The sequence below is a fragment of the Dreissena polymorpha genome, chromosome 3 (genome assembly GCF_020536995.1).
Source record: "Dreissena polymorpha isolate Duluth1 chromosome 3, UMN_Dpol_1.0, whole genome shotgun sequence".
NCBI lineage: Eukaryota > Metazoa > Mollusca > Bivalvia > Myida > Dreissenidae > Dreissena > Dreissena polymorpha.
The window spans coordinates 53190125-53210562 of NC_068357.1; the positions used below are offsets into that span (position 1 = coordinate 53190125).

The following is a 20438-nucleotide window of genomic DNA, read 5'->3' on the forward strand; positions in this document are numbered from 1 at the left end:
TGGAGGAATTAGTGCTGATTTAAGAGTTTTAAGTTTTTAGAACAAGCTATTGCATGGATCTGATCCCAACGAAAATGGTTTCAAACCGGTAATTGACTTGTCCCGTATCTCATTAATAGAATTGTTTTCCATGAATGAAGAAAACAATCATTTACTCTTATAGTCTTGTTTCACATGTACATATACCATATTAAAATTCGTATTGAAAGTTACAAACTCATCTATACAGTTGATTTATAAAGTAGCACATTAAATAACCAAACAAATTGTACTAAAACTCATACATGTGTATTGCCGTTGGTCTTAAACAATAAATTTTAGATCGATTGTTAATTTAATTCTCTCCAACATGCATCTACTACGTTCCAATTAAACATGTTTTATTCGCATGTTTTCAAAACTGTGCCCTTCGCACCCATGGTGTGTACAGTCAAACCAAATGTTGGCATGCTCCTGAATGTGTCCAATCACATTAATCAGCGGACATTTCTGTTGTAAAATGATCGTTGGTAAAAAACAAATTTAGTATTTATGTCGTTGTTAATGCATAAAATGGTCTTTTGGCAAAAGACATACTTTATACTGCCTAAGCGATACATTGTTAAATGAATAATAAAACAATTGCTTGAAGGATGCAAACAAAAAAAAAGTTAATTATGTCAATAATTCTTTAAATACATTTTCAATTTAGGCAAATAAAATATCTCCAAATGGCCAGACAAAACACATCTTATATCATGCGATTGTTCTAGTTCAAAATATAATTATAGTCGAGTTGGTCATGTTATTACTGGGGATCTTAATTTTGTTAAAATGCAAAACCTCAGAAATTTACTGCGACGAGGCCCTAAGTATACACTTGCTATTCCAATCGAGTTTCAAAGTAAGATAACAATGAAAAATAAAAGAAAAATTGCGAGGGGGGATTATGATGTGGGGCGTGGGGGATTGTTTGGGTAGAGTCCGTTGTGGTATATCAGGTAAGTGTTGGTTTGTCATAGTATCAATCAAATCTGATAATTAATAAACAAGTAATGGCAATTTTAGCAAAATTTGATAATTTGATCTTACGAGTCAATGTCGTTCAAAGGTGAAGGTCAAATTTAACTTGCCAGGTACAGTAACCTATGATATTAAGAAAGTATTTAAAGTTTAAAGCAATAGCCATGATACTTCAGAAATACAGTGTATCTGGACAAAAAAAACAACAAAATATTCAAAAACAAAAAGGGCCATAATTCCATCATAATGCCAAACAGAGTTATGCAACTTGTCATGTACAGTCCACTTATGATAGTAAGCGACTTTTCCAAGTGTGAAAGCAATAGCTATGCAATTTAAAGAGTAATGTGTACCAAAACTCAAAACTAACCCGCAAATTCAATTTTCTAAGTATAAAAAGGGCGATAATTATGTCTAAACTCCAGTCAGAGTAATATATTTTTCCTGTATAGTCACCTTTTGATAGTAAGTAAGTGTTGCAAGAATGAAAGCAATAGCTTTGATACTTAAGGAATAAAGAGGACATACACACAACACTTCACCAAATCTTCAATGTTCTAAGTATAAAAGTGGCCATAATTCCGTAAAATGCCAGTCAGAGTTACATAACTTTGCCTGCACAGTCCCCTTATGATAGTAAGAATGTGTTATAAGTATGAAAGTTATACCTTTGACACTTTAGGAATAAAGTGTACCTTAACACAAAACTTGACCAAAATTTGAATTTTCTAAGTATAAAAAGGGCCAAAATCATGTCAAAATGCCAGTCAGAGTTACATTACTTTACCTGCACAGTCCACTTATGATAGTAAGTAAGTGCTCAAAGTATGAAAGCAATAGCTTTGATACATCAAGAATAAAGTGGACCTAAACCCAAAACTTTACAATTTTGCTTTTGTTTTTAACATAAAAAGGACACATAATTCTGTCAAAATGCCAGCCAGAGTTTTCTAACTTTGCCTGGTTAGTCCCCTCATGATAGCAAGTAAGTGTGCCATGTTTGAATGCAAAAGCTTTGTTACTTTATGAGAAAAGTGGACCTAAACACAAAACTTAACCGGACTCGGACGCAAACGCCGACCCTCAGATGATGACAATAGCTCATTTTTATTTTAAACAGATGAGCTAAAAAAAGGCACTGACTGATTTCGCGCGATGCTTTGCATCTGTCCGCCGAGGCAAACCGATAAATTTAATGTATCTATTACTGCATACTTACTATTTCTCCTGTTGCTATAACCTGATAATCCAGTATAGTCCAGTTTTAAAGCAAATTCTGGAAATATTTACAATAAAAGTTCTCATGAATTTCTCGAAAAACAAACATTCGCCATTTTTCTTAAAGGGATCTTTTCACGCTTTGGTAAATTGACAAAATTGAAAAAAGTTATTTCAGATTCGCAAATTTTCGTTTTAGTTATGAAATTTGTGAGGAAACAGTAATACTGAACATTTACCATGGTCTAATATAGCCATTATATGCATCTTTTGACGATTTTAAAACCTAAAAATTATAAAGCGTTGCAACGCGAAACGATTGAATAATTTGGAGAGTTCTGTTTTTGTCGTTAAATTTTGTGAAACTACGAAGATTGCTTATATAAGGTATAAAATACTTCAAGTATATGTACTCGGCGGAATAGCTCAGTAGGCTAAAGCGTTTTTACTTCAGGACTCTGGCAGGACTCCAGGGGTCACTGGTTCGAAACCTAGTCCGGGCAATGTTCTTTTCCTTTTTTTAATTTTATTCTTGATTTTTTACTTGAGCTTTTACGAAGATAAAGACATTTAGCCGAAAGCTAGTTCGATAATAATAATGCTGAATATGTACATTAAAATTTTCATCGCCATATGTCAATGCGAATCGTATTTATCGTGCCCGTATGTATCGTGCCCGTATTTATCGTACCCGTATTTATCGTACCCGTATATATACGCATCTTTCATCATGGGATGAACGTCTGGAAGACTTAATTATAACTTAAAGATAGATAGCACATACTTAAATATTTTGGTATGAATAAATTATGGCATTATTTTAAACTGGTTCTAACAGCATCAAAACACGTATTTGCACATAATTTAAGTTAACATAAAATGCTACGTTTATTAATCGTATTCGACAATCAACAAGGTTTATGTTAAAAAAATACATCGAACATGACCTTAATTATTTTTCTCCCCAAATTTAGTTTCGATTTATAATTTCAAAATAAACCTCTGCACATCGGCATATTCGAGCTAAAATAATTAAATAAAAATATATACTTCATGGATATGCATCATGATAAATCAAAATATGAAAATTATCCCTTTTATATTTTTTTATTTTTGAGTTGCAAGCCTATGAGGTTAAATTGTATTTACACCTAAAATGTATCATCAATATTGATGAGCAAAGTGTGAGTTTGAGCGCTCTAAAACTGGTTTAAACCCCCAGTGCTTTGCATTGACCATTGACCAAGACGGTGACCCAAGCTTTAGTCTACTATGTGTGTATGTTGTTTCGTATTGTGCCGTACTGTTTTGGCAATTGGTCACTTGCCATAAATAAAGGACCACGAACGTATGTATAATAGGAATGCAATACTGCTGGAGCAGCTGGAGTTTCACTTCTTTATATATATGACATTTTATAACAAACTCTTAATTATTCAAGCTTAAAATTATGTCGGAAAATATTACAACATCAAAGGGTTATGTGCGTTAAAGTGCAACTAACATACGCGCGTTACAATACACTAATTCTGAAATAGTTTTTAAATGTGAATTACTCGGTGCTAATAAGAAAACTGAGCAACGCTTTGGGAAACCAGGGCTAAATGCATGTACTCTAAGTTTGTTCTCAGATTAGGCGATACTTTCCGCTTTTATGGAATTTTTCTTTCAAAGAAAGTCTCTTCTAACCGAAAATCCAGTTTATCCGGAAAGCGTCGATCCGGATTACTAGCCTGCGCAGGCTTCTCAGGCTAATCTGAGACGACAATGTACGCACATGCCCAGCGCCCAGTTTTTTCCCAGAACGAACGATATCATCAGAGTTTAGGACTCTTAATTCACGAATCCTGAATCTAAACCCGGCAACATAACTCGATAGGGAATTGGTTAAGGAAATATTTCTGCGACTATTCTCCTACACGCTCTGATTGTTCGGTAGTTGTCATATGCTGGGGTACGTATGTATACTTAATACTTACAAACTGGCTAACCCTGTATCATGTAAGAAACTCAGTGTGAATACACGTTAACGAATGGACGAACAATCTGAAGACACGATTTAGATTAATTGGATCCTAAAACTAGAGTACCGTACTTTTCAAGTGCTATTTTCACAGTTCAAACATTAATCACACCACTTCTAAAACGAAAGCCGGTGATATATTCAGATCTTAAACAAAGCGGGATAAGGTAAGTTATATTGTATTGATTAACAAATACACAAAATAAGAGAATGATGTTTAGTTTGATACATTCATCTACAAAGCAGCATTCGTAAAACTAAAGCCAGTTTAAGAATACATATTGTATATCAATAACAGAAAATGATAATGCTACTATGGCACTTAGCATTTGGGAATACAATTAAAAAACAAGGGACAAAATTGTCATAAAACCAGGTTTTCAATAAAAATAAGTCTGATAAAGGGAGACAACTGCAACTCAAAATGTGCATTGCTACTGATTGTTCATCACAATTACCCCCTTGTTTCAAAATCAATCTGTTTTTTCGACCCCGTGACCTAGTTTTTGACCCGGAATGACCCATATTTGAACTTGACCTAGATATTGTCTTGATACAACTTCTGACCAAGTTTGGTAAATATCAGATGAAAACTACTTCAATTAGAGAGCGAACATCATGCTACATCTTTGAAATGCACTAAGTGACCCCGTGACCTAGTTTTTGACCCGGCATGACCCATATTCGAACTTGACCTAGATATTGTCTTGATACAACTTCTAACCAAGTTTTGTAAAGATCAGATGAAAACTACTTTAATTAGAGAGCGGACACCATGCTAAATCATTGAAATGCACTAAGTGACTCCGTGACCTAGTTTTTGACCCGGCATGACCCATATTCGACCTTGACCTACATATTGTCTAGATACAACTTCTGACCAAGTTTCGTAAAGATCGGATGAAAACTATTTGAATTAGAGAGCGGACAAGCTTGTTCCGCCCGCCCGCCAGCCAGCCCGCCAGCCAGCCCGCCAGCCCGCCCGCATTCGCCAATCTAATAACCAGTTTTTTCCTTTGGAAAACCTGGTTACAATGCATTATTAACAGACAAATGACAATGGTCATGAAAACTCATCTCACCGGTTCATCGTTGTGAAATACATGTAAGTGAAATACCGTGCAAAGAAATTTGTGACAGTACATAACACAGGGTTATAATAAATTGACATCGATAAACACAGCAGTGAAATACATGGTCGAACAATACAAGGCTGTGAAACAAATGACAATGAAATACAATGTACATCGTCGTGAAAAACACGTGATTGGACTACCGTATATCGCCCAATTGGTGTAAAAAGGTACCATTTAACATTGAAATTAGAAGGCTATGGTACCTTTTTGCACCAATGGGGCGATATGGAGAAGGCTAACAAAGACAAAATATCAGCTTATATATCGAAGTGATTTATTTATAAAACTACACTTCTAAATGACAGATTGCATCGGACATTTAGAATCATATGAAGGATATGGTATACAATTACAATATACACTACATACGATGATTCAACAGATATTTAAGTGGACACCGTGAAAATCAGCTTGTAGCTTTACATCTATTTGTTCAAATAACAGTCCTACGTAACACATGTATGAATAATATAATTTCCTGGTGAATAGTGATAGATAGATTTATTTCAGTATAATGATACAACATGATAAATCAATTTACATACATGATAACATAGTAAAACAATAAACATGTATGAGAAATGAAACCATTCCAATAACATTATACCAAGGATTACACAAAACAGGAACTTAATCTCCTATTTCCATTGTGGTCCTTGGATATTGATGGTAGTTACATAGAGAGGCATGAGATGAATATCAGAGATTTGAGTTATAAAAGACAATTAATTGCATAAAAAGGTAGATATATTAAAATGTGGATCAATTAAAAACTAACAATATAGATCTAAAAGAGTGATTACATATTAGGAAGATGAGTTTTAACTGACAACTTAAAATTTGATATACTTGTAATATTCCTTAAGGAGGAAGGTAGTTTGTCCCACAGAACACAAGCATTATATGCAAAATATTTCGCACCAAAACCTTTGACTTTGGGTAAAATATAGCACCCACTTTCACTTGACCTAGTCTTGTATGGATGAAGAGTGTCAAAGGGAACAAAGTTTTCACTCATATATTCAGGAGCCAAACCATTTTTGATTTTGAAAACATGACAAAGGGTAGCTTGCTCCACTCTCTTTTGAACAGGTAACCAGTTCAAAATCTTAAAATGTTCATTACCTATATGTGGCATATGACCTAGACTAAGGACAAACCTTATTAATTTATTTTGAGTGACTCGAAGTTTATCTTTCCAAAATTCGGTAATACCATGATACCAAAAACAACATGCGTAATCGAAATGACATTGGATTAGAGCCATGACCAAAAGTTTTTTGGTGTGGAATGAGAGAAAATAACGTTTTCTATACAGAATCTCGAACCTTGTATTGGCCTGTTTAACAACAGAACTAGCCATGGAATCACCAGACAGAGACTGATCAAGTGTAGCACCAAGATATTTGACTTTAGAAGTTGTCTGAATATGAGTACCATTACAACTAACATTGACAGAAGCACCATCTTTTAACCTAGGTTTAGAATCAAATAGAATTGTCTCTGTTTTACCTAAATGAAGAGAAAGTTTATTGACAATTAACCATTGACTGACAGACTGTAATTCATCTGTCAGTTCTTTTTCTACGAAAGACCTGTCTTTACCTGCAACAAGAATGGCAGAATCATCAGCATACAGAAGAAGTTTATTTCTAACCACTGCCTGCATATCATTTACATATATTAAGAAAAGTAGTGGCCTCATGATGGATCCCTGGGGAACACCGCAAGTAACCTTACCACTAGAAGAGAAAGAACCAGCTACATTAACAAGTTGTTGCCTGTCAGAAAGGTATGACTTAAACCATTAGAGAGCATCAGGACTGAGGCACATGGCTTCTAGTTTCATAAGAAGAACTGAATGGTCTACTGTGTCAAAAGCTTTTTGAAGATCCAATAAAATCATACCTACAAGGTGACCTTTATCCATATGAAACCCAATAAAGTCTGACAAATGAATAAGTGATTAAAAACAAATACCAACATTCCTCGTGTATACGACATAGATGTACGTCAGTATTTGGTCTGTTACGTTGTTACAAGTTTTAAAAAAATACACAAGAAATATTTGTTAAATAATTATTGACAAAAACTACATAGTTGTATCAATTACATATGATTTTTATTTTTAAGTCATATATACTTAATGTGTATTTAAAGTATCTTTTTATTGAATATAATGTTTCTTTAGTATCTGGAATAGGAAAAATAAACTTTTCCGTATGTTAACATTTCTTTTATCACATTAAAAAGGGTCACGTGGCTATATTAAGTTAAAAAAGAAGTGTTTTTTATCGAAGCGCATTGCCATTCCGCCACGTCACATTTCCGTAGTTTCCTCATTGTCAGAACTGGGGGTGCTGGATTTGCTTGACTGACTCGACTTCCGGGAGCTGCTCGAGCTTCCGGACGAGCTAGAGTTGTCGCCCTTGACATCTGACAGCGTGCGTTCCTGCAGAGAAATCTTGTGAGATTGAAGAAGCTGTGAAGGGTCATATTACGTATAAGCTTAGATCTGTTGAGCATGCAATTTCGTTCACAAGAAATTTGGAGGAATTTATCCTAAACTAAAAACGTGCTGCGTTATCAAACAATTCTGTTAAGAATCTCAAAGTATAATGTTTAGGTATCCTTAAAGACTTGCTTGATGTTTTACACAATGCTGCGCATACTTCAAAATCTTTAAATACATGGACAAGACTTCCATGTTTATTATTTGCTATAAAATGCCGGGTAATTTTCCGGAATCACAGGGCTATACCAGTTTAGGTCCAAGAGTTGAGAGTATGTTCTCCTCGGACGCTAGAGGCGCCTTGACGTCCCACAGCGGACTCTGTGGGGGCGTGTCCGCCTCCCCGCCATCTACTTCCGGTTTGTCGCTTATTTCGTTGCCCGTTTGATTCTCTTCTTCCATCGTAAACACTTCCTCGTCTAAAATAGTCTCATAAAATGTATAGAGGAAAAATGCATTTATCATTCACCTTTAGATTTCTGTAGGCACTAGTCAATCAATATAGTAGAAACACATGCGAAATCGGAAACATCAAGAAGCTCATCTGATGCGGCTGATAACATTATTATTTCCAATGTTACTACATGGAGGCTGCTGTTGAATGGTCCAAAGAGTTATGATAATTAGCACATTACTTAAAAGTTAATATAAGGTACATGACCCATGTGTTCATACTTTTGAATTAGTCTCATTAGTATATATTTAGCTCATGTCCCATTAGCTCATATTTAGTACATGTCTCACTAGTTCATATTTAGTACATGTCTCATTAATTCATACTTTTGACATGTTTCCTTAGTTCATATTAGGACATGTCTCACTAGTTCATAGTTAGGACATGTCCCATCAGTTCATATTATGTACAAGTCTCATAAATTCAAATTTAAGACGTGTCTCCTAAGGACATATTTTAAACATGTCTCACTAGTTCATAGAAAGGACATGCCCCATTAGTTCATATTTAGTAAATGTCGCATCAATTCATATTTAAGACATGTCTCCTAAGTTCATATTTAGTACATGTATCACTAGTTCATAGTTAGGACATGCCCCATTAGTTAATATTTAGTACATGTCTCATATATTCATATTTAAGACATGTCTACTTAGTTCATATTTAGGACATGTCTCACTTGTTCATAGTTAGGTTATGCCCCATTAGTTCATATATTGTAAATTCCGTATTAATTCATATTTAAGACATGTCTTATCAGTTCATATTTAAGACATGTCTCACAGTTTCTAGTTAGGTCATGCCCCATTAGTTCATATTTAGTACGTGTCTCACTAATTCATATTTAAGACATGTCTCATCAGTTCATATTTAAGACATGGCTCACTAGTTCTTACTTAGGTTATGCCACATTAGTTCATATTTAGTAAATGTCTCATTAAATCATATTTAAGATACCTACTAAGTTCATATGTCTCACTAGTTCATAGTTAGGTCATGCCCCTTAATTTCATATTTAGAACATGTCTCAATAATTTATATTTAAGAAATGTCTCCAAAGTTCATATTTCAGACATGTTTCAATTGTTCATAGTTAGGACATGACCAATCAATTCATATTTAGTACATGTCTCATTAATTAATTTTTAAGACATGTCTCCTTTGTTCATATTTAGGACATGTCTCCTAAGTTCATATTCAAGACATGTCTCCTTAATTCATATAAAAGACATGTCTTACTAGTTCATAGTTAGGACATGCCCGATTAGTTCATATGTAGTACATGTCTTATAAATTTATATTTAAGACATGTCTCCTAAGTTCATATTAAAGACACGTCTCACAATTTCATAGTAAGGACATGCCCGAGTTTATAGTTAGGTTATGCCCCATTAGTTCATATTTAGAACATGTCTCATTAATTCATATTTAAGACATGTCTCATTTGTTCATATTCAAAACATGTTTCACTAGTTCATAGTTAGGACATGCCCCATTGGTTCATATTTAGTACATGTCTCAGTAATTTATATTTTGATTTTGATGACATGTCTAATTAGTTATTAGTTTGGGCATGTGTAATCAGTTAATATTTAAGACATTTCTAATTAGTTCATATTAAGGAGATGTATTCAATTAGTACTTTGGACATGTCTCATTTTTTAATATTAAGGACATTCCAGCAGTGCACTAGCAGAAGAGAACAACCTTATTATAGAATCCGATCCTTTATTCATAGCAATGAACCACTTGCCAAACAGTTAGACACATCAGGGTCTGCGCTGTTTGCTAAAGGAATTTCTGTAAGAAATATTCTTAATATAGAAATAAATATACTAGACATCCCTTATTTTGGAAATACATTGATCCAATTTAGAAGGATGGGAGAGTCCACTAGGCATAAATAGGTTAAATCCTTGTTTTACGAACCGCAATTTCATAAAGCGGACTGACCGTGTTTCAGCATGGACGGGGAAGGTACCAGTTCCGCGTCTGTGATGCTCAACATTCGGCCCCTGCTATCCACTTCAATCGTTACTGATGACGTAACTCGAGGTCCCTTGACGCCATTATTGGTATGAACTTCTGGTTCGGCTTCGCTGTCGCCATCGGCGGGCTGTCGCGGCTCGTGGTCGCCCTTTTCTGCATTGGGAAAACAACTGAGGTCAGCAAAATAATTCATACACAATTCATTGGGATTAAGTTTTGAATGAACACGAACATTTTTTTGTGGAGAAATCATGCGATAAGGTGAAGATCAACAACAGTAAGCACACTAGTCGTAAGCATGTTGTTTTACATATAAAGCATTGCACATCGTTGAATCACAGTGGCATAGTTTTGCTTATAAATACACACTTTTCCACATGTGTACATTACAAATTTATGTTGGTAAACGGTTCGAAATTAACTTTTTCCTATTAGTATGGACCATCAATACGTCATCTGTATGTTTCCCCGACTATCAGATTGATGTAGAGAAGTGACCGAGTCTTCGTAGCTTTCCGTGTCTACCCGTCGATAAACAGTTTATGTCACGATACCTTTTTTAAAAGCGGATTTGAATGTTCGTGATCTTGCTATGCCATTTTGTTCTTCTCACGTTTCAAAAGTTTTTATAATCGGCATTTAAGTATTACTAGTATAATGTGTGCAAAAAAAGGTTATGTGACATGACTCTAGAGATATTCAAAGAAGCGGGCGATCGAAAATGTAAAAAAGTAAAGCCAGAAAAGGCTGGACGATAATAAATTCGCCCCATTGGTGCAAAAGGTACCATGTGCCTTCTAATTTCAATGGCACTTGGTACCTTTTTACATCAAGGGGGCGATATGTTCTTCAAAAGTATTTCTTCGCTTAAAAACAAACAAACTAAATATTTTCCGCATGGATTTATACATACTTGGTGGAATGCGAAAAGTTGCATAAGTTGTTTGTTTTAAAAGAATATATTTAAACATTTCTGAAAATTTAAAGATAAAGCATCTTTGATTGTAAGAAACAATGTAAGCAATGACGCCCGTGCAAAGTTTTCAGACATGGTAGACCGTCAAGCACCTGTGTAGGCGTTTGGGAATGGATCGGGAAATAGAAAGTTGCGGTGTTATTTGTAAATATGGTATCAGACAATTTTAGAAACCTTTAACACGAACGTTTGAAGCATCGAATCTCGCTCTACAGGCTGTTTGGCCCAAGTGTGCTAAAACTATTACCTTCCTCGCCAGGAGGACGCTGGGCGGTGACCGGATTTGACGACGCCCTTCCGTCGTAAACTACAACCCCTTCCGGGGCGTCCATGTCGATCATCTCTGCAAACAGAAACATTCGCATTCCGGATTTTTCAAACACAAGGCAATATAAGTGTACATTATTTTGTACGTAGTCGGTGTAGACTTTGATTGCATTATGACATGAAAGGTGGCCTGTAAGGTGATAGTTACCGTAACCTGTAAATGGCTGACGGGCTTGACAAAGTTTGTTAAACATCTCAGTTTGTGAAGCGTAAAACAGAAAATATAAGCTCAAATTGAAAAAATGAAAAGGTTGCATATGTCTACCAAAATATAAATTACAAATGTTAGAAAAACTTCTGAAATTGAAATGAATATAAAACAGTTTATACGAAATCAAACCCAAAAAAACAACACACAGGCTACGTGTGATTTTTGCTTAATCACGAAAAGAGTTGAAACATAAAAATTAATATCAACATTCAATCAAGAAGTGTGTGCAAGGGTTGACTTATACATTCTTCATTATTTCTGATATTCATGTTTATGTTTTATGCTACTTAACATGTACACGGTCACAAATCAAAAATCGGTCATATGTTTCAACATACTCAATAATTTGCAAACTGGCTGCATTGTTGGTTAAAAGTTGGCATAACGATTGCTACTGACTTGCATATGCACTTAAACGCAACACAAACCTATTTGTGGAATTCTGCGAATGGGTTAAATAAGCAGGAACAAATTCAGTAAATACTAATATACATTGTAATCCTCTAAATTATTTAAACACTATGTCGCATTAAATAGACATTTCTCTGTCTGTGTGTATGTGTATTCCAGAGTTTAGTTACAGGTCCTACTAGCCCGTTCACGAGGTCACTGTTACAGGTCCTACTAGCCCGTTCAAGAGGTCACTGTAGCTCGACCTGATTCCTCCGCCTGTGGTCATAACAATGCCATTAATATGCGCAAACGACACTCCCCGTAGCGAGATAATTTTCAATTAGCTCTGGGCAGCGCATCATGCAACATCCGCGCAGAGATTTGACTGCAACCAGCATAGCTGGATCAAATCCCTTCCTTGGTAACCAACCACGTGATGATAGCCTTGCCAAGTGGTACATAACCGTACATTTAGCTTTTTTTACTTTTTGACGATGCTGCGAAGCATCGTCTAAGTTATCATATCATGAAAAAATTCTTCACAATGGCAACCTATGTAAAAGACCGAGCCAGTCCAATTGAGATAACTCGATTTTTCTTATCGGCATACCTCGCTGATTATCATTGATAAAGGTATAGGAAGCTCAGCTATAAATAGGACATCATATTATGGCAAAAGATTTAATAAAAGTTTGAAAACGTTAATTTTAAATCAGTTATATTCAATCCATTATATGTTTATAATCAATGAAACAACTATTCATTTTCTGTATTGTATTTGACATTTGTGTTGATTCAGTAAATAAATTGCGAATTAAAACGTGTATAATTAACTTTCGACGCGATCATGAGTGTAAAGAAAACGAATTATTTCGTACCTGTCATTTGTAAACGTTGTAGCGACTATGGTATATAAACAGCATAATAACCGTAACACACGTATCATATTTGTGATACTAGCTCTTCTGCGTGCTTTCTCATTTTGCATATTTTATAAACTTTTCAAACATAAATTACAGAGCCACATCAGTGCACATACTATGTTTGACAACTCATTTGTTTGTTGGATATTGTTTGCTGTTTTAAACACATATTAGGTCATATCGCGGAGATTTAGTTAACCTTACCATGTGTTCATGGGCGAACTCACGTATTCAAGTGCTCTTACGACTATGTGCTCATACTCACTTTCGATCGAGAATCATCGTGAAATTATTGCCGTACTTAACGAACAAACATGCCTAAGCTTATTGAATTAGAGAAAAAGAACAATAATCAAAAGGGAAAAGTATATTTTCATGCACATGGGATTGTGAAATCACGTCCGTACATATAGCATCATTAACTTAGGAAAGGAAACAACGAAATATAAAGTTTGGTATGATATACATTGTACATGTGAAATTAAAGAGCATGGTGTAATTAAAGAGCATGTCAAGATTAGAATTGCTGAAACGTAATGTTATAAACCACAAACGTTTTACTGTAACAGACAGTTTTTTAAGATAAGTGGTACAGAAAATACACGTCGAATACCTTTTTAAAGATATTTCTTGTTATATTTGATCGAGAATGTAATCCGCCTCCTAGTTTCGCTGAAAGGATCAAGTACCCCACGGGTACTACTTTCCCGTACCACCAATTTTATTCGTACACTACATTTTTCGTACCCAATTTGTTTCGTACCCAATTTCTTTTCGTACCCAAATTTTTGATCGTAAACAATTTTTTTTTCGTACCCAATTTTTTTCGTACCCAATTTTTTTCGTAACCAAATCTTTTTACGTACTTAATTTTTTTTGCATAATTGTTGTACCCAAAATTTTCGTACCCATTTTTTTCCTATCCAAAATTTTCGTACCCACATACACAATTGTGGTGATGTATATAAACTTAAATAGATTATATCAATCCTGTTCAAAAGCATCGTCACACCAATACTGTCAGTACTTTGATTGATAAATGTAGGTAATTTATTCTTTATTATAAACCTAACCTGATATATAATTTTCAAAATATTAAAGACAATACTATAACTTTTCATAATATATTTCTTTAACAAAAATAAAATAAAATTCAATCCTACCAAACGCGGTAGGATTTTCTTGTGATTGCAGAGATTTAACGTAAAAGCAAGAAACGACAACTCTGCGTGGAGATTGCGCATTACAATTAAAGCAGCGGACGACAACTCTGATAGGAATATGTTGCATACCATGTGCCCGTCCAAACATTGGTGATGGAGGTTGCATTCCGGATACTACGGTGGGAACCAGTGCGGGAGCTTTTCCCTGCGAAACAGGGCCTTCGTCGTCGTCCATGATTGGGTAATCCCCGGACTGGCCACGTCTCCGCCTGTCACGTGAATTGCGTGATTTAAGTTTATTTTATGTCGGATATTTACCAGTTTTGAATTGGCTGATATATACTAACACAAAAACAAAACTGATTCCTGGACACGAATGAATTTTTCGACGGCATACTATCCGGTTTGAAATTTGTTTCAAAATTGCTTACGCGTACATCGAGAGCAGCAAAACTGTTTACTCTGTAAAAGTTCAATAAAATGCAAAAAGTTGCGAGGAAAAATTCATTTAAATAATCCTTTTTTAGCAGTCGATGTTTGTTAAGCACATTGATGCGTTACCTCAGATACCTGCGTGCCAACAAGGACAGTGTTACTTACCAACAGAAGCAGGCTATTCCTAGAATGATTAGGACCAGCAACACGGCTACCACTATGCCGATGATGACGCCCGTGTTATCCGAGGAGGAGTCCACTAATAAAAAAGATGCATTTGAACATATGATATTAAATACTACGGACAATAGCACTGAAAATAAATGGGTAAATGTAAGCACCACATTTCTTCCTCTCCTTCAAAAGAATTCAAATAATCAATTCAAATAAAGGAATTTTTTCTTTCTTTCTTTCTCTTTCTTTCGTTCTTTCTTTCTTTCTTTCTTCCGTTTTCCGTTCTTCCGTTCTTTCTTTCTTTCTTTCTTTCTTTTTTTCTTTCTTTCTTTATTCGTGAATTCATTTTTCTATGTTATAATACATAACTGAACAAAAGTTAAGTAATCATTTAAAACATTATAAAAAAAGGTATATAAGAACCAAATGAAATCGGGTTGATTTGTATTTAACAAATTACTTTACCAGGGCCGTGACTGTGCTCATTCTCGCTCATTTCGCTGCACACGCCTGACTTTTCACACACTTTGCAGCCTGCATGACACCTTTGTTCGCACTTTGTTCCGAAAAACCCGTCCACACATCCGGTCGCACAAACGCCTGTTGACCCATCGCAATCTTTATCACGACAACTATCGCACGACATTGAACACTTTTCACCGAACAGGCCACGCGGACAGGCGCAGGATGTTCCGTCCCATTTCATCCCGCTATCGCATTCGCACTTGCCATCGGAAAAAATGCATTGGTCTTTCATGCAATTCTTGTCGCAGGGCATGTTACACTGCGGTCCGAAGAAACCATCCTTGCACGTATTACATATCGCAGTCTCTGGAATAAATAACACATCAATGAAACATCGAACTTGTTACCAGTTTTTATCGTTCAAATGTTGCTTAGTTCATGTTTTAAAAGAAAACAACTTAACAATTATGAATCATGCAGTAAATTAAATCAAATGATTGTAAAGAGATCGTTATGCATCGATTATTTTGGTAATACCGGAAAATCATGTCACGAAAAAAACAACAGAAAAAAAAACCAGAAAAAACGCACAAAGAATCATACAAAAAAAATCAAGCGACCAGTCGCTTCTTTTAATATAAATATATAAACTTTGTAAAAGGTTTGAACAAAAGAAATACTCTTTATATGAGTTTGACGGCCAATGTAATGCTGAAATAAACAAAGTGAAATAAAGCATAGTTCCGTTGTATATGCCACCAAAGTGTCAAAATGTTAGTTAATTTAACCATTTCCATCGCATGTTCCAACGCAGTTTGCGGGACACTTCTTATCACAAGCGTCTCCATGGTAACCCTCCTGACATCCGGCCAGACATTTTCCAGTTGACCAATGGCAGACGTCGTCTATCTGCACGCAGTGGCCGCATTTGGATTTACATTTGTTTGTTGTGTTCCATAGGCCGGCAGGACATTCTTGATCAAACAAAATAAAAAATACCACAGGATTTGTTTTCACATCGTTTGCATTTATGCATGCATCATTAAATGTCTTTAGTTTACATAATTGGAACTGATCAGGTGATGTATACGAGCAAGATAATGATGTTAAGAGCAATCAGGCAATGACATCATTTGTCGATGATTTGACGTAGTGAGCGACTAATTGAATTCAGATGATCTAGTTTTAAACGTTGCCTCATTGTCGCTGAATGCCCAGTCTCACTATAATGCCGGCGGAGCCCCGGTGCGTGATCCGGGATATACCGGGATGAACCGGGACTCTACCGGGATGAATCGGGCTCCACCGGGGACGACCGGGATGAACCGGGGACAACTGGGGCTCCACTGGGAAAGTATTCAAATGTTTAATACTTCCGGGATGAACCAGGAGTTATCGGGAAGGACCGGCAACGACCGGCGCGGCACCGGGAAAAACCGGGACGGCACCGGGAACAACCGTGACGGCACCGTAGCTCCACCGGGGCCCAACCAGACCCCGGCAGAGCAACGACAACGCCCCGGTTGAGCCCCGGTGAATGCCGGTAGAGTCCCGGTATAGCTACGGTACATAAGTAAACCGGCGCTCTGCCGGGACGCCATCGGCATTCACCGGGGCTCCGCCGGGACATTACTGGTGACGACCGGGGTTAAACCGGGGTATTGCCGAAGCTCTACTGGGGTCTGATGCCGGTAGAGCCCCGGTGATTGCCGGTGGAGTTACGTTATACCTCTGCCGGGACGCTGCCGGCTTTGGACGGGGCTCAACCGGGGCATTTCCGGAGACAACCGGGGCTTCACCGGAAAACCGCAGCCAGTCCGGGGTTTAACCGGGACTCTGCCGGGCTGTTGACCGGCTTCAACCGGGGCGGCCCGGGAAATAGTGTGACCGCATTAAAAAATTCTACGAATCATCCCGGTTCTAGCCGGTCGACCGGCGTAAGCAAACCGGGATGGACCGGGACTCTACCGGCAAAAGTGAGACTTGGGCTTATGACAAACACATTCACACTATGTTTCATCATAAAGAGGCTACACATGAGTAATCGACTAGAGTGTCCAGAAATTTCTGACATGGGCGTTTCACTCCAACAGACCCAACGTCTTTTGTCTTCGATATTGTCAAGACAAAAAATGCTGGAATAGGTCCTTCAAAGTTATTGAAAATTGTGACCGCTAGATTGTTTACAAGTTTTTGTCTTTCCAAAATTGGACCTGGTTGCTTTGTTTTTAAAGGGGCCTTTTCACGTTTTGGTAAATTGACAAAATTAAAAAAAAGTTGTTTCAGATTCGCAAATGTTCGTTTTAAATATGATATTTGTGAGGAAACAGTAGTACTGAACATTTACCATGCTCTAAAATAGCCAATATATGCATCTTTCGACGGTTTAAAAACCTGTAAGTTATAAAGCGTTGCAACGCGAAACGATTGAATAATTTGGAGAGTTCTGTTGTTGTTATATTTTGTGAAACTACGAGGATTGCTTGTATAAAGTATAAAATACTTCCGACCTTGCGTGAGCGTGGATGGCCGAGTGGTCTAAATGGTTTATGCTTTTACTCCAGGACTCCAGTGGTCAGTGGTTCGAGCCCATTTGAGGGTTCCTTTTTTTTCTTTTTTTTAAATTTTATTATCGATTTTTTACTGGAGCTTTTTATGTTCAATGTTTACAGTTATCAATATGGAGCATTAAATGACAAACTTCAAAACATGCACACATCTGTGAAAAGGTCCCTTTAACGTAACGAGATCCACATCTGAATGTCGTTCACATTATTTCAAGATAAACACTATTGATCATGTTAAAAGCGGACTGAAAAATAGATTGGGCTTGTTTATTTCTCTTCCCCAAAGTCAAATATGGTAAACAAAATGTGGAGCTACAAATTCTTACCACCTCTAATAATGATTAAGTTAACACTGAACAATCTAGAGTGGTGACTACAATAACCCATTTAGGCCTAGCGTCTAGAAAAAGGCCTTGACAAACAGCGTAGACCCAGATGAGACACCGCATGATGCGGCGTCTCATCTGGGTCAACGCTGTTTGCTTAAAGGAATTTCTGTTAGAAATATTCTAAATATAGACATCCCTAATTTTGGAAACAAATTGGTCCAATTTAGAAGGATGGGACAGTCCACTGGAAATACATGGGTAAAAGAGCACGACTTCTACCGCAAGGATACTCATTGAAAAAACTAGATATATTTCAGCACTAAAAACTTAACGGCAGTGATGCTGTACGAAAACAAACGATAAGCATTTACATCAGCGATCTAGAAGTCCATAAATAGTTACGAGAGACATACATGTTGTAGAAATCAATAAAATGTAACTAAAGTCAAAGTAACCACATACGTAGTAACAAATCATTAATTGATACCATATACGTTTGTGATTGTTACCGATAAAACGTTACGAACTATGTCAGGGAAGTATTAAAAAAACGAAATACTTTACATAAAACGCTATTTCCCAATACGCGAGACATCTATAACAATGTTACAATAATCAAGCAGATAACATTATGCACAAAGGACGCTAGTTGTATATTGAACAATATGTATGCCGATGACGTGCATGCCCCACTTGAATGAGTCCATAATCACCTACCAAAGACGTCAGTGACGTAGTCAACCAGGAAAGGCCGCTTGCCGATGACGCCCGATAAAAATCGCGTCATATTTCCGAGCGTTGTGAAATTGGTAGAACGTACCTTGAGGAAGGCCTCGTTTCTGAAATTGGTGTACATGCCGTACTTTATTACATGTAATTATCATAAATATTTATTACAATACAAATGTTGTTGCTTGGCACAACCATTTCTCGTCCATTCTTTAGAATATATAATAGACTTAGGCCCAAGATTAACCCATTCATGCCTAGCGTCCTGAAAAAAAGGACGTTGCAAACAGCGTAGACCCAGATGAGACGCCGCATGATGCGGCGTCTCATCTGGGTCTGCGCTGTTTGCTTAAAGGAATTTCAGTAAGTAATATTCTAAATATAGAAATAAATATACTTGACACCCCTAATATTGGAAATAAATTGATCCAATTTTGAAGGATGGGAAAGTCCACTGGGCATAAATGGGTTAATACTTCAGAGCTTACATGCACTCAAAAAGGCGTATGTCCAAAACTGATTATTCTTCAAGAAGAATTATGTTTTTCGAGACGAAACATCCCGAGTTGGACCGTAATCTAAGGACATTAGAGATTTCGAACATTTTACCTGAAAGATATCCCTTTGTCTTAAGATTGCATTCAAACCATAAACCTTACTTAAAATCATGAAATTAACTAAAAGAAGGAGTAGTGCACCTAACTTACTTTTCGAGTGTTGCGTTAATTAGAGACCTCGATACCATAGACAGATTTCGATGGAACCCAGGAACCGGCGGCCGGCGGAACTGAATGACCACGCCTCCCGGGAGTGGGTCTGGAAACCATGCCGTCACATTCGAGCAGTCACCGCCATCCAATAGACACGTGTCGGTATTACAATCGTCGTTGCACTTCCCGTTCCCGAATGACTTTGTGCACACGCTGTTGAAGTACGGGCTACACTCATTCAGGTTATTAAGAGTCTGATCAAATCCGTCAAACAGCATGTCTTCACTGAAACCACGAGACATCGTAAAAGAAAACAGGCAAATTCGTTGAGTTGATATTCTCCGCCAATATGCTTCTGGACACAAAAGTGTTATATTTGACATTTAAAAAAGCATATTTTTTTTCAAGATACAAAGGGCCATAACTCAGTTATTAACAGATGGTGTACAATGCAGTACAGTTGGCGTGCATCATCCTAGTATCCATATATATACTCATACCATGTTTCAATGAAATCCGTCAAAGCACTTCCAATATATGGCTCCGGACGGACGGAAAGACGGACGGAAAGACGGACGGACAACGCCAAAACAATATCCCTCCGCCGATGGCGGGGGATTATAATTTCCTAAATACGTGTGCATGAAAACAAAAAAAAATCAAATTTCGAACAGGAATAATTTTTTAAATAGTTATTCCCAT

At 36.7% G+C, this 20438-nt stretch overlaps 1 protein-coding gene across 4 annotated transcripts in view; it reads right to left on the reverse strand.

The window, feature by feature from the left end:
- Positions 1 to 4406: 4406 nt before the first annotated feature.
- The window catches only part of LOC127874165 (cell death abnormality protein 1-like), a 29129-nt gene continuing 13097 nt past the window's right edge, over positions 4407 to 20438 (reverse strand). For 2 of the 4 annotated variants that reach the window (XM_052418362.1, XM_052418361.1), the window contains exons 8-17: positions 19734 to 20021; positions 19015 to 19136; positions 16190 to 16375; positions 15402 to 15767; positions 14928 to 15021; positions 14457 to 14596; positions 11558 to 11653; positions 10299 to 10487; positions 8141 to 8310; positions 4407 to 7831 (exon numbers count right to left, since the gene is read on the reverse strand). In XM_052418362.1, coding sequence (XP_052274322.1) covers positions 7700 to 7831; positions 8141 to 8310; positions 10299 to 10487; positions 11558 to 11653; positions 14457 to 14596; positions 14928 to 15021; positions 15402 to 15767; positions 16190 to 16375; positions 19015 to 19136; positions 19734 to 20021 — 1783 coding nt within the window. In that variant the 3' untranslated portion in view covers positions 4407 to 7699. The remainder of the gene's footprint in view (positions 7832 to 8140; positions 8311 to 10298; positions 10488 to 11557; positions 11654 to 14456; positions 14597 to 14927; positions 15022 to 15401; positions 15768 to 16189; positions 16376 to 19014; positions 19137 to 19733; positions 20022 to 20438) is intronic. The other 2 variants (XR_008046676.1, XR_008046677.1) reach the window with 2 other exon arrangements.